General features: G+C 40.6%; 1 protein-coding gene across 1 annotated transcript in view; it reads right to left on the bottom strand.

The window, feature by feature from the left end:
• The window catches only part of EXOC5 (exocyst complex component 5), a 53,377-nt gene extending 40,331 nt beyond the window's left edge, over positions 1–13,046 (bottom strand). The window contains exon 1 of the mRNA XM_043918942.1: positions 12,907–13,046. Within this exon, the coding sequence (XP_043774877.1) occupies positions 12,907–12,933 (27 nt within the window). The 5' untranslated portion in view covers positions 12,934–13,046. The remainder of the gene's footprint in view (positions 1–12,906) is intronic.
• Positions 13,047–13,118: the final 72 nt, after the last annotated feature.

The raw sequence follows: 13,118 nt of genomic DNA, 5'->3' as shown, positions 1-13,118 counted from the left end.
TAAGACCAGAGGTCCTATTTTATCCCCAGTTTATAATGAAGAAGCTGAGATTTAGAGAGGATACTTACTTGCCCAAGATAACACAAGCTGTATATGGCAGAGCTGAGATTTAAACTGCTATTTCCACTGCTATATAACACTTAATAGTAACTTTGGGAAACTACAAATAGCTCCTTGTGCCTGAAGTTTAGGTGGTGAGAATAAGAGGTGAAGCTAAAAAGGTGAAAACATGCACATCACTGGTTCCGTCTTTTAAAATTTCTCCTTATATTCATATGGCATCAAAAATACAAGCCAATAATTTTATCAAACAATTGATAAACTGTCGCATGCCTTGTGTACATAAAATCCATGATCAACTTTCAAAATGTACATATTTTAGAAGAAAACCGTATCATTTTTTTATTGTTAATATCAGCTATTGCTAAAAAATAAACATCAAGTAGCAACAACACATAACAATATAAATAGGTTTTTAAAAAAATTTAAAGACTCTTTTTAAAAGATTCTTTTATAGTGGTCAAAATAACTGAAAAATAGCAGCCATCATAATACAGCTCTAGGAAATATAAACATCCAATATGATCAAGGCATGAAAAGCAAACAAGACAGCTAGCTACTTTTAAGAAATTCAGTTCAAACCAGATTTAAAAATGGGCAGAAGAAATGAACAGACATTTTTCCAAAGAAGACATATAAATGGCCAAAAGGCACATGAAAAGATGCTCAACATGGCTAATTTATCATCAAAAAGAACACAAGTAACAAATGATGGCCAGGATGTGAGAAAGGGAACCCTTGTACACTGTTGGTGGGAATAAAAATTGGTGCAGCCACTGTGGAAAACAGTATGGAGATCTCCCAAAAAACAAAAAATAGAACTACCATGTATGTTAGTTGCTCAGTCATGTCCAACTCTTTGCCATCCCATGGACTGTAGCCCACCAGGCTCCCCTGTCCATGGAATTCTCCAGGCAGGAATACTGGAGTGGGTTGCCTTTTCCTTCTCCAGGGGAACTTCCTGACCCAGGGATCGAACCCAGGTCTCCTGCACTGCAGGTAGATTCTTTACCATCTGAGCCACCAGGGAAGCCCAGGACTACCATATGACCCAGAAATTCCATACCTGGGTATATATCTGAAAAAACAACAACAGTAATTTGTGAAGATACATGCACCTCAATGTTGATAGTAGCATTATTTACAATTGCCAAGATATGAAAGCAACATAAGTGTCCATCAAGAGGTGAATTGATAAAGAAGGTGAAGTATATAGATACAATGAAACACTACTGAGCACATAAGAAAGGATGAAATTTTGCCATTTGCAGCCACACAGATGGACTTGAAGGGCATTATGCTGAAAGTGAAATATATCAGACAGAGAAAGACAAATACTGTACAAAATCATTTATAATGGGAATCTAAAAAATACAACAAATTAGTGAATATAACAGAAAAGCAGCAGACTCACAGGTATAGAGAACAAACTAGTCGTTACCAATGGTAGGGAAGAGGACAGTATCAGGGTGGGGTAACGGGAAGTACAAACTATTGGATGTAAGATATGCTACAAGAATGTATTACACAACATGGGGGATATGCCAATATTTTGGAATAACTGCAAATAAGTAAATAAATTCAGTTTACCCAGGTGCTGACATGATTGATGATTAAATCATAAGGATGAGTTAGATAGTCTGCAAAGTAAATATTCTGACCCTCTAAAATACAATTTACTCATTTAGCAAACATATTTATATAATCATACCTGAGACTACCTCACTTAAGACAAGAGTTGACATGTGTAACAAATCTTAATTTAAAAGCACAAACTGAGAAACAATGACTCAAAGGAATTTATGCTTAGAGCTACAGAGAACTTTAGAAAGTCTGACAAACACATGAAAGACTTCTAAATAAGACGGTAATGACAGCTAGTTTTTAAAAGTGTTTACTACGTGCCAAATATGTGCCTAGCACTTACAATCTTATTTAATACATACTTAACAAGTCTATGAGGTAGGTTCTATTAATATAGACTAGTTGTATGCCTGAGAAATTGTGATACATGGGGTATATTTAACCCAAGGCCACACTGGTGAGCTACAATCCATGGGGTCACAAGATTTCGTTGGAGGTCTGGGTTCCAACAGACTCAACAAATCATGATGTCAAGCAGATCCAAGAACTATTTATCGTAAGATGGAAGTAGTAACCCCAGGATCAAACATGAACAGAATCAGAAAGCAAACTGCATAAGCAGGTAGCCCATGTTTTTCACTACTATTGCACTAGCATGCTTCCCTTAATTCATATGTATGGCCTTATAGGAATCACTTAAAACCAGATGATAGAAAAGGAAAAAGCATAAGCTTGCTTCATGAAGAGGTGGCTAAGCATGTTGGTGTCAAATAAAAATGAACAGCAACTGCAATCCCAACTTCCCTCAGCAGTGGCCTTAAAACTCGGTGACAGGAAAAATATCCTCCCAAAAGGCAAAGAATGGTCATCCTCATGAGTGGTCAGAAAACTGACCTAGTTAGAATATACATGGACTCATGGATAGTGGCCAAGGACCTAGCTATCAGAGGAAAAAGGACTGGAAAAAAGACAACAGGGAAATCTGGGGTTGACGCACATGAATGGACACATGAGACTGGGCATGAAGTATGAAGATCTTAGTATCACATGTTAACATCCACAGGGAGACATTTACTATGGAAGAAGAATAAATAGGTAGACAAGATGACTCTGCCACTCATCCCACTTCTGATTTTCCTCCAGGGTAAGAATCCTAAATGGAGTGCTAGAGGAGCTACCTGCCTCCTCCCCCCGCCAATGTATATGAAAACATGGAGCTTAGTGGCACAGGAGTGTTCTGCAGTGAACACAGATGTGTAGTCCAGATATCCCGTCAAGAAGGGTCTTGCTCTAGCCGCTAGCAGTGCTGTCAGCAGAGCATTCACCTGGCAGTATGTTCAGGGATCCTTCAGCTGCACAGAGCTGCTTCACTCAATGTCATACTTTCCCCAATGTTGTCTGTGTGTGCTCAGTTGTGTCCAACTCTTTGTGACCCCATGGACTGTCTCCTCTGTCCAAGGAATTTCCCAGGCAAGAATACTGGGACAGATTGTCATTTCCCACTCCAGGGGATCTTTCCAACAAAGGGATCATACATGGGTCTCTTGTGTCTCTTGCAGTGGCAGGCAGATTCTTTACCACTGTACCACCTGGGAAAGCCAATGTGGTCTCTATCTAATTACTAATTAAGATGGGGATATAAACACCTGACCACTTCAGCAAATATCAGGGCAACTCTTGAGAGGTAATTTTAGTTTCAGAACTTCCCATAGCAACCATCACCACTGTCGCTGGGTCAGCACTGTACTGCTATTTCTCCTAAGACCCACTTTTGCTTATCTACCCTGTCCTTTCACATATACTCACCCCAAGGGTGGACACAGAACAACAGACGGGTTCCAAATAGGAAAAGGAGTAAGTCAAGGCTATATGTTGTCACCCTGCTTTTTTAACTTATATGCAGAATACATCATGAGAAACGCTGGGCTGGAAGAAGCACAAGCTCGAATCAAGATTGCCGGGAGAAATATCAATAACCTCAGATAGGCAGATGACACCACCCTTATGGCAGAAAGTGAAGAGGAACTAAAAAGCCTCTTGATGAAAGTGAAAGAGGAGAGTGAAAAAGTTGGCTTAAAGCTCAACATTCAGAAAACTAAGATCATGGCATCTGGTCCTATCATTTCATGGCAAAAAGATGGGGAAACAGTGGAAACAGTGTCAGACTTTATTTTTGGGGGCTCCAAAATCACTGCAGATGGTGACTGCAGCCATGTAATTAAAAGATGCTTACTCCTTGGAAGGAAAGTTATGAACAACCCAGACAGCATATTAAAAAGCAGAGACATTCCTCTGCCAACAAAGGTCTGTCTACTTCAAGGCTGTGGTTTTTCCAGTGGTCATGTATGGATGTGAGAGTTGGGACTACGAAGAAAGCTGAGAGCCAAAAAATTGATGCTTTTGAACTGTGGTGTTGGAGAAGCATCGAGAGTCCCTTGGACTGCAAGGAGATCCAACCAGTCCATCCTAAAGGAGATCAGTCCTGGGTGTTCATTGGAAGGACTGACGCTGAAGCTGAAACTCCAATACTTTGGCCACCTCATGCGAAGAGTTGACTCATTGGAAAAGACCCTGATGCTGGGAGGGATTGAGGGCAGGAGAAGAAGGGGATGACAGAGGATGAGATGGCTGGATGGCATCACTGACTCGATGCACATGAGTCTGAGCAAAGTCCGGGAGTTGGTGATAGACAGGGAGGCCTGGTGTGCTGCGATTCATGGGGTTGCAAAGAGTCGGACACGACTGAGCAACTGAACTGAACTGAAGAGTACTTTCTAATAAATATTCTGCACACTAAACTGTCTTAAAGTCAGCTTCTCTGAGAAAACCTGCAACACTGCAGTAGTCTAGTCAAGAGATGCTAATGACTCAAATCAAAGTAGCAATGTAAGGGATACTGTCATATTGCCAGGTTCATGACCTTTTAAAGGATCTGTTCATATGGATGTGACAGTTGGACTATAAAGAAAGCTGAGCACCAAAGAATTGATGCTTTTGAACTGTGGTATTGGAGAAGACTCTTGAGAGTTCCTTGGACTGCAAGGAGATCAAACCAGTCTATACTACAGCAAATCAGTCCTGAATATTCACTGGAAGGACTGATTCTGAAGCTGAAACTCCAATACTTTGGCCACCTGATGCAAATAACTAACTCAGTGGAAAAGACCCTGATGCTGGGAAAGATGGAAGGCAGGAGGAGAAGGAGACAACAGAGGATGAGATGGTTAGACGGCATCACCGACTCGACGGATGTGAGTTTGAGCAAGCTCCAGGAGTTGGTGACGGACAGGGAAGCCTGGTGTGCTGCAGTCCATGGGGTTGCAAAGAGTCGGACACAACTGAGTGACTGAACTGAACTGATACAGTGAGTGAACTGAATGCTAATAAACTGGCTGTGGGAAGAAATTTTAAAAGGGAATCATGATGACTCATAGAGGTTGCAACCAGAACAACTGTATGAACAGTGAGTGGTACCATTTACTGAGACTGGGAAGGAGATGGAAAAGGGAGTGGGGAAATAAGAGCTCTATTCTGCATATTATATGCTGAAGATGCCAATGTGAAATACAAGTGAAAATGTAAAGCACATAGTCAGAAAAATAAGCTGTATTACAGGGAAGAAACTGGTGCTAGATATAATTTTAAAATTATTTAAAACCTCAGAACTGGATTAGGTCACCCAGGAAGAAGGGCATGCCAACATGTGGAAATAGGAAGAGGAAAGGAAACCATCAAGAGACAAAATAAGAGGGACCAGTAAAGGAGAAGGAACTATTAGAAGAGAACAGTATCCTTGAAGTGAAGTACAGGTTTTATCTTCAAAGGCAAATTATCACAAGAGTTAAAGATAAATCAGTTGCTGATTTCAAAAAAAAATGGAAGTTTTGGGGAAAAAAAAATCTTTTCTGCTTATAAAACTAAATAAATCCCAGTAACTTATTAATACTTAGCACTGCAAAGGCATTTACAATGAGAAAAAGACAGGCAAATTAACAAATTCCTCAAGACCTCTAAATGACCAACTCCTCCTAAGAGGATTCTCAAAGATACCTGTAAACAATTCCCCCCAAAATCTTCTAGAATATCATGAATCGAACAAAGGTATATCTTAATCTCTATTTTTCTATAGTAATTAAAAGCAAAATCAGCCAAAACGATCTAAGTATGTACTACAAAGCTACTATCATGTCAAATTCAACTTTGCATGCATGCTCAGTCACTTAAATTGTGACTGATTCTTTACTACCCTATACATTGTAGCTCCCCAGGCTCCTGTCCATGGGATTTCCCAGGGAAGAAAAAAGGAGTGGGTTGCCATTTCCTCTCCACAGGACCTTCAGATCCAGGGATCAAACCAGCATTTCCTGCACTGGCAGGTGGGTTCTTTACCACTAAGCCACCAGGGAAGACAAACTTTACATAATTTATTACTGTGTTTATCTGTTAAACTGATTTCATATCCTTGTAAGTTTCATATTCTTTATTACCAACTGTAATAAAAACATGGAGTTTGTGGTCATTTCTATTAAAAATTAAGACCTCAAGCCCTTGAACAGGAACATAAACTTCCTAGTTTAACACTTTCCCCTTGAGAAAATCCAACTAAATTGTCTCAAAAAGATTCAATAAAATATGTTACAGCCACCTACATACTCAAAGAACCTATAATATTTTCACTTACCTAGGTAAAAAAAAAATAAGGCTCAGAGGATTTCAGGAAGAAGTATTTCTGGGTCCTATTAAAGCAACTAACAAGTAGCTTCAGGTACTTCCTGTAGAAAGTACTTTTCTTAAATTCACTATCAAATGTGAGTCTATTAGTAGACCTGTCAAACTAATCTTTAAAACACTATTCACTTTTAGTCAGAAACTTCCCTATGCAATTTCAAAACTATGATGTTCACCCTCTTAAATCTACCCTTTTAAGTTCTTATTTTACACTACCTAACCAAATTTATTTGTACCCCAAAATGAACAGGCACACTACCACGAGCATACACTAGTCTTCTCTTCAAACTCATGTTACTTCTGCTTCCTTACCTGTGACCAAGTTACTCAATCCACAAAGATACTTGTGGGGAAAGGGTTCTTTCCCTAGATTATCTCAACTGATTTCTTCACTCTTAAACAATCCCCATGAAGCTGAAAGGGCTCCCCTTGTGGCCCACTTTGTAAAGAATCTGCCTGCAATGCAGGCGACCAGGGTTCAATTCCTGGGTCAGGAAGATCTCCTGTAGAAGGAAATGGCAATGCACTCCAGTATTCTTGCCTGGAAACTCCCATGGACCAAAGAGCCTGGCAGGGTACAGTCCATGGGGTTGCAAAGAGTTGGATCTAAGCACACAACACACGTGCACATGAGGCTTAAAAATTCAAATCCCCACACAGAATAATATTTAATGCCAGTTAACACTTCCATTTTGTCATTTATTACTTTATACTAACATCTGTGGGAGAAGGCAATGGCAACCCACTCCAGCACTCTTGCCTGGAAAATCCCATGGATGGAGGAGCCTGGTAGGCTGCAGTCCATGGGGTTGCAAAGAGTCAGACACAACTGAGCGACTTCACTTTCACTTTCCACTTTCACGCGTTGGAGAGGAAATGGCAACCCACTCCAGTGTTCTTGCCTGGAGAATCCCAGGGATAGGGGAGCCCGGTGGGCTGCCATGTGTTGGGTTGCAGAGTCGGACACGACTGAAGCGACTTAGCAGCAGCAGCAGCAGTAACATCTCTAAGTTTCTCTCTTCTTACACTTAAGTTGAAAGCAAGGGCAGGTTTTGTCATCCATTTCTCTTACTTTCCAGCTGTGGTCAACAGAACAATGTTGAGCACATCACAAATGCACAATAAATCAAAACACTTGCTTGCCCATAGCCAAATCCCCTGCTGTTGCTAAGTTGCTTCAGTGGTGTCCAACTCTGTGTGACCCCACAGGTGGAAGCCCACCAGGCTCCCCCGTCCCTGGGATTCTCCAGGCAAGAACACTGGAGTGGGTTGCCATTTCCTTCTCCAGTGCATGAAAGTGAAAAGTGAAAGTGAAGTCGCTCAGTAGTGTGTGACTCTTAGCGACTCCTTGGACTGAAGCCTACCAGGCTCTTCCATCCATGGGATTTTCCAGGCAAGAGTACTGGAGTGGGTTGCCATTGCCTTCTCCGAATCCCCTGCTGAGGACCTTGAGAATCAAGATTTGCCCCTTATATCCAAAACCAAAAAAGGCAGGAGCACCATGCTCCACTCCAGAAATAAAAAATAGGCATTCTACGGTGCTGTAAATCTAAGACTCTACTAGAAATCAAACATGAGCTTTATGCAATTCCAGCACTGAAACTAAATGAATTTTACCCATTTGGCTTCTCCTTTTAACCACATTTGATTTTATTTTCATGAGACTACGTGTTTTGTGGTGGATTTAAATGAATTACATTTATTGAACACTGATTCTTTTGAAAAGCACTACAAATGTTTTGTTCCAGGTTAGCAAAATGGGATTCATCCTATTCAAGGAAAGGCGGAAAGAAAGCACACACAAGACAACGAAGAGGCTAAGTGATAAGCGTGCCAGGAGAGCTTTTGTTCCAGTGGTCTTTGATCCTGGTTCCTGACACAGCCCTCCTAAAATCTCGTAATCTGCTGAGTGATGAAGTTGATAGGAGTGGTTCACACAGAACTCCTAAATCTCTTGAAATCTCCTGGGAGCACCTTTGGCTCTACTGAAGCAACTCTTGGTGGGTTCCTGGGTGGGGGCTGGTCACCAGAAAAATAAAGCATGACTAGAAGCCCAGAACTTTCAGCCTCATCCTCTATACTCTGTGAAGAGGAGAAGGGTTAGAGATTGAATGAATAATTGATTCTCTACATGATGAAATCTCCATAAAAATCCCTGAAGTGTGGGGTCCAGAGAAATTCCTGGTTGTGGAGCACATCAAGTTGCTAGAAGGGTGGTACACCCAAGGAGAGAATGACAGTGCAGTACTCCTCCATATTCTGCCTCATGCACCTCTTCCCTCTGGTTGTTCCTGAGCTTTTTAATAAACCAGTAATCTAGTTACTAAATTGTTCTCCTGAGTTCTGTGAGCCGTTCTAGCAAACTACTGAACCCAAAGAGGAGGTCATGAGAACCTCCAATTTATGGCTGGTCAATCAGAAATAGAGATGACAACACTGGTATCTAAAGTGGGGGCATTTTTGTGAGACTGAGCCCTTAACTTCCAGCCCTCTGTGGGACTTAAGCTAACTCCAGGTAAACAGTATCAGAATTAGAATGAATTGCAGAAAACCCAGTCAGTGTCTGTTGCAAAACTGAATTGTGGGAAAAAAATCCCCATCCCCATACATCTGGTGTCAGAAGTGAAGCAATATTGAGAGTACTGGTAAAGTGTTGAGAGAAGAAAGGTGGTGTTTTTGTTTTTTTTTTTTTCTTTCACTCCCTCAACTTGATTTTTAACTCAAACCATTTTTTAATTCCAGTACCTGGAAGGATTTCTGGCCTAGGGGTAGGTAAGGTAAGGAAAGCTAAATGTTTACTGAATGAATCCATTTTCTCATATACATGATACTATAATCGGTGGCCAAGTTCCATAAATATGTATTTAATAGCTAATATGGCTAAAACAAGTAGCATATCAACATCTTGAAAGTAAAGGAGTGGTCCTTACTTGTATATTTCATGTTCATTACTAACTAGTTAATTGAACAACAGAATAAGTCTTTTTGAATAAGTCTTCAGTCTGTGTAACTTAATTTGTAAATCTAAGAGACACAAATATGTTTTTATACAAATGTGTTCTTCACTATTCAAATTCTAATCTGGAAGTCAAAGAGCCATTGTCACCACAGTCAAATTACCTGACTTCAAACACTATCATTAACACATCCACATTTACAAAAAAGAAAAAAAAAATCAAATTCCTAATCCTGGTATTTAGAACCTCGACAATTAAAAGCTCCAATTACCTTACATACCACTCCTCTTCATGCATACTATACTTCATCAACTAAGATGATCTCTTCCCTTGTTTTGGGGGTCTACACTTATATGGTCTGCTTTATTGGAATGTCCTTCCACCCAGTTCCACAAACTCAAATTTAATTTATCCTTTGTATTTCATTCAAATGCCACCTTCTAATCCTTTCCCACTTCTAGAGGTAATCTTCCTATCCTTTCAACTTCTATAGCACTTTACCTAGACCTCTGACACCATTTACAACTTTATTTCAAGAGTATGTAGCTATATATCTATCTTCTCTCCCCCTATTTAACATTAAGGGCAAGTTCTATAATAAATTCAACATTTTCCAATGTTCCATGGAATTCACAAAATTAACAGTAGAAAATAAAACATTCTCATAGTCAAAGAAGTTTGGGAAATGAACTTCTTAAAATATTTAACATACCAAGGAATATTGTAAATCTCTAAGGAAACGAAGCATGCCCATATCCAAAACTTCTTCGGGCTCTGAACCAGTTGTGTTTTTTGCTTCACATCTCATAGGATTAATATGTCTATAGCAAATTCTTTGAGACATGAAGCCTCATTAACTTAGTAGGTACTCAACAGACTCTGCTTAACAAAGAATCCTCCCATAAAAGCAACTTGCCCAAGCAGAAGGGAAAACTCCAGAACAATGACAGGAGAGAAAAATACTAAGTGAGAAGGGAGTACAAAGTACTCAGCAGTGCAGTGAAAAGAGGAGAATACTTATGACAACAGAGAAAAAATTTACTATCCCAGCCACTTTTTATGTGTAGAGGACATAACACAAACCACATATGAACTCTTTTTAGAATGTCCATCCTGAGGTGATCATTTAGAAATACTGCAGACAGAACTTTTAAATCATTTCTGTCAACTGAGGAAATATCTTGTAGTTCGCTTTTGTTATATGAAGGTGTTTATGTTAAAAAGGAAGTTTCGCAGGATCAATAAGACTTTAAAAGAAACAGGGTTAACACTTAAGACATTTCACAGATTAAAAGCATAATTTTGCTTTAACTTCTTTTTCAGTGTGAAAAAATTAAGGCACAATTCAATTTACTGGTGCATGAAAGCCAGGATGCATAAAAACTAAATACCCTTGACTACATCCTAACCTGTTTTCCCTAGTTCTCCAGCTGTGACTAAGGAAGGAAAATAAGAGAAAAAAAGGCACTCCCTGACTTGTCCTACAACCTATGTTTTAAAGGCAATAGCAACAGGAAATGGCAGCAATAACTACAGTTTGGTTCTTGTTTTCTTTTTTTCCTTCTCCCTGTAAAGCAGAGAGACCAACTTTTCACTTGGTGGTGAAAACTTATTCAAGGGCAGAATCCACTATAGGGCTGAAAAGATAAATATATTTATCATCCCTATTAACATTTAATTGTAACTATTAATGTAATATGCTTTTAATTTTGATGAAGCAACAAGCTACACATGGTCAGCAAAGAGAAAGTCGCATGTGTTAAGACCCACAAGCATGTTCAATCAACAGCACTCTATAAACCCCATGGACATAGGACTAGCTGTCTGTATCATCACTGTTAAGTATTACCTGCTCTCATAACTGAAGTCATTGCATTAACTCAGACCCTAATTTAGTTTAACTACCTTACTAAATGGCAAGACATTAGAAAGCAAAATAAACTACACATATTTCTCTACTTCCTCTCCTTCCCCCATGTGGAACAAAAATCTAATACCTTTTCAAGGAAGTATATGTGGACTCATACAATCAAACATTTAAATAAAAAAAGACAACTAGGAATTCAAAGGTTAATATCTTATGAACGGTATGACAAAGTTAACAGTTTTCTGTATATTAACAGCTAGCTGGTTCCCTATTTCATTAAAGATTTCAACTTCATAAATTAGTATCTGGCTCAGGAACACACAGTAAAAGCTTTTAGCAAAAAGAATGTCTCCCTGCTCTTGTCAATCAATAAACAAATGGCACAATTTTGGAGTTAGAGAAATTAATGCAATAAATATATGTCCCTACACTTAAATCTGAGGAAATATAATTAGTATTTCCCAATTCTTTCTAATAATTATACTCTTTCACGCACAAATTACTATTTTATTACAATTTATTATAACAATAGCATATACTATTCCTCAACAAATGCATTATCTATACAAAAGCTGACAGAAATCCAAAATATAGTTATATTAACACAAATGAAAAGTTCCCAGTTGTTACAAAAGCTGTGGCATTCAAATTTTAAGCCAAAAAAAAAAAAAAAACCACAAACAAACCCAAAATAACAAAACAAAGCCTGCAGAATCTTACACAGAAAAAAGAATCCAATTGTCACCTATGGAGAAATTATCTATTGTCAACTTAATTATTGACTTAAATATAGTCTTCTTAATTATTACCTACACTTTTGTTACTCAGTATGAAACAAGCACACACAAAAAGGGTCCATCCTTCTCTTTCCTTCACATCTCAGCTTTCATTTCTTTCACAAAAGGAGATACCCTGTTGTTAGGTGGTCCAATTAGAATTTTCCTCTTCTATTATCTCAAGCATCACAGCTTCTCACACTGGATTCCCCTTAGCTCAATTTTAAGTTTTAGAGACTGAAAACGGTCCAGAAAACACATTAGAATGTCAATGTCTCACGCGTTAAGGATTCTCTAACTAGCAGTTGAGGGGGGTTAGGTTACACTTCAACTCCTCAAGACCCGAACACAAACGTTAGTTTTAGTTTTGCCTTTCTTCAGTGGGAAAGGTTTAGTAGGCCTCTATTGTCCTAAAAAAAAGACTACAGCCTTCTCAAACGAAAGGGTAAACTGGTAAAGTGCCGCTTCCAACACTGACTAACCGAGTCATCACTCAATCACGAGAAGCCCCCTGTCGTCCCAATCTCAAACCCCCACCCCCCCTACCCCCCCGAATATCATGCGGGGATCCAGGCGACAAGACGGAACTCGCCAGACGGGTCAGTTTCCTCTTTCCGCGCCCTAAGTCAGCCCGTCCCATCCCGAGCTCATCTTCCAAAGCCCAAACCCCGAGGCTCCCTTCCAGCCGACGCTGCTCTGCTAGGACTACTGGCTCGCACCCCTGCGCACCTCCCCACCCGGGGCCCCAAGCCACCCCTCCCCCCTCTCACGCTCCGCCTGCGCCGACACCCGAGCCACCACCCCACTCCGTCGCCTTCGCACCTTCCTTCCGTTCGGCTGCTCCCGGGCAGCGGCGAACGCCCACTCCTCTGCCCACCCACCTCGCTGCCTGCACCCCGGGCCTGCCCCTCCCTGAAGAGCCGTGGGAACCCACCTCGAAGAGCTCGGCCGTCGTGGCCATCCCGGCCGGCTGAGAGGCTCGCCTCGCACTAGATGCCGTCTCCGCTTCACATGCTGCGCCTCAGCGGCGCGGTACACAGGTCCCCGCTCGGCTCGCCAGCTCCGGCTCCCGGCCGCTGCGGGCCGCCCCGCTCCCCACAGAGCCCAGGCGGGGCGGGAGAACGGCCATGAAGCGAAGCCGCAGAC

This window comes from Cervus elaphus, chromosome 12 (assembly GCF_910594005.1).
Source record: "Cervus elaphus chromosome 12, mCerEla1.1, whole genome shotgun sequence".
Taxonomy (NCBI): Eukaryota; Metazoa; Chordata; class Mammalia; order Artiodactyla; family Cervidae; genus Cervus; species Cervus elaphus.
This window is presented reverse-complemented; position numbering and strand designations above follow the sequence as displayed.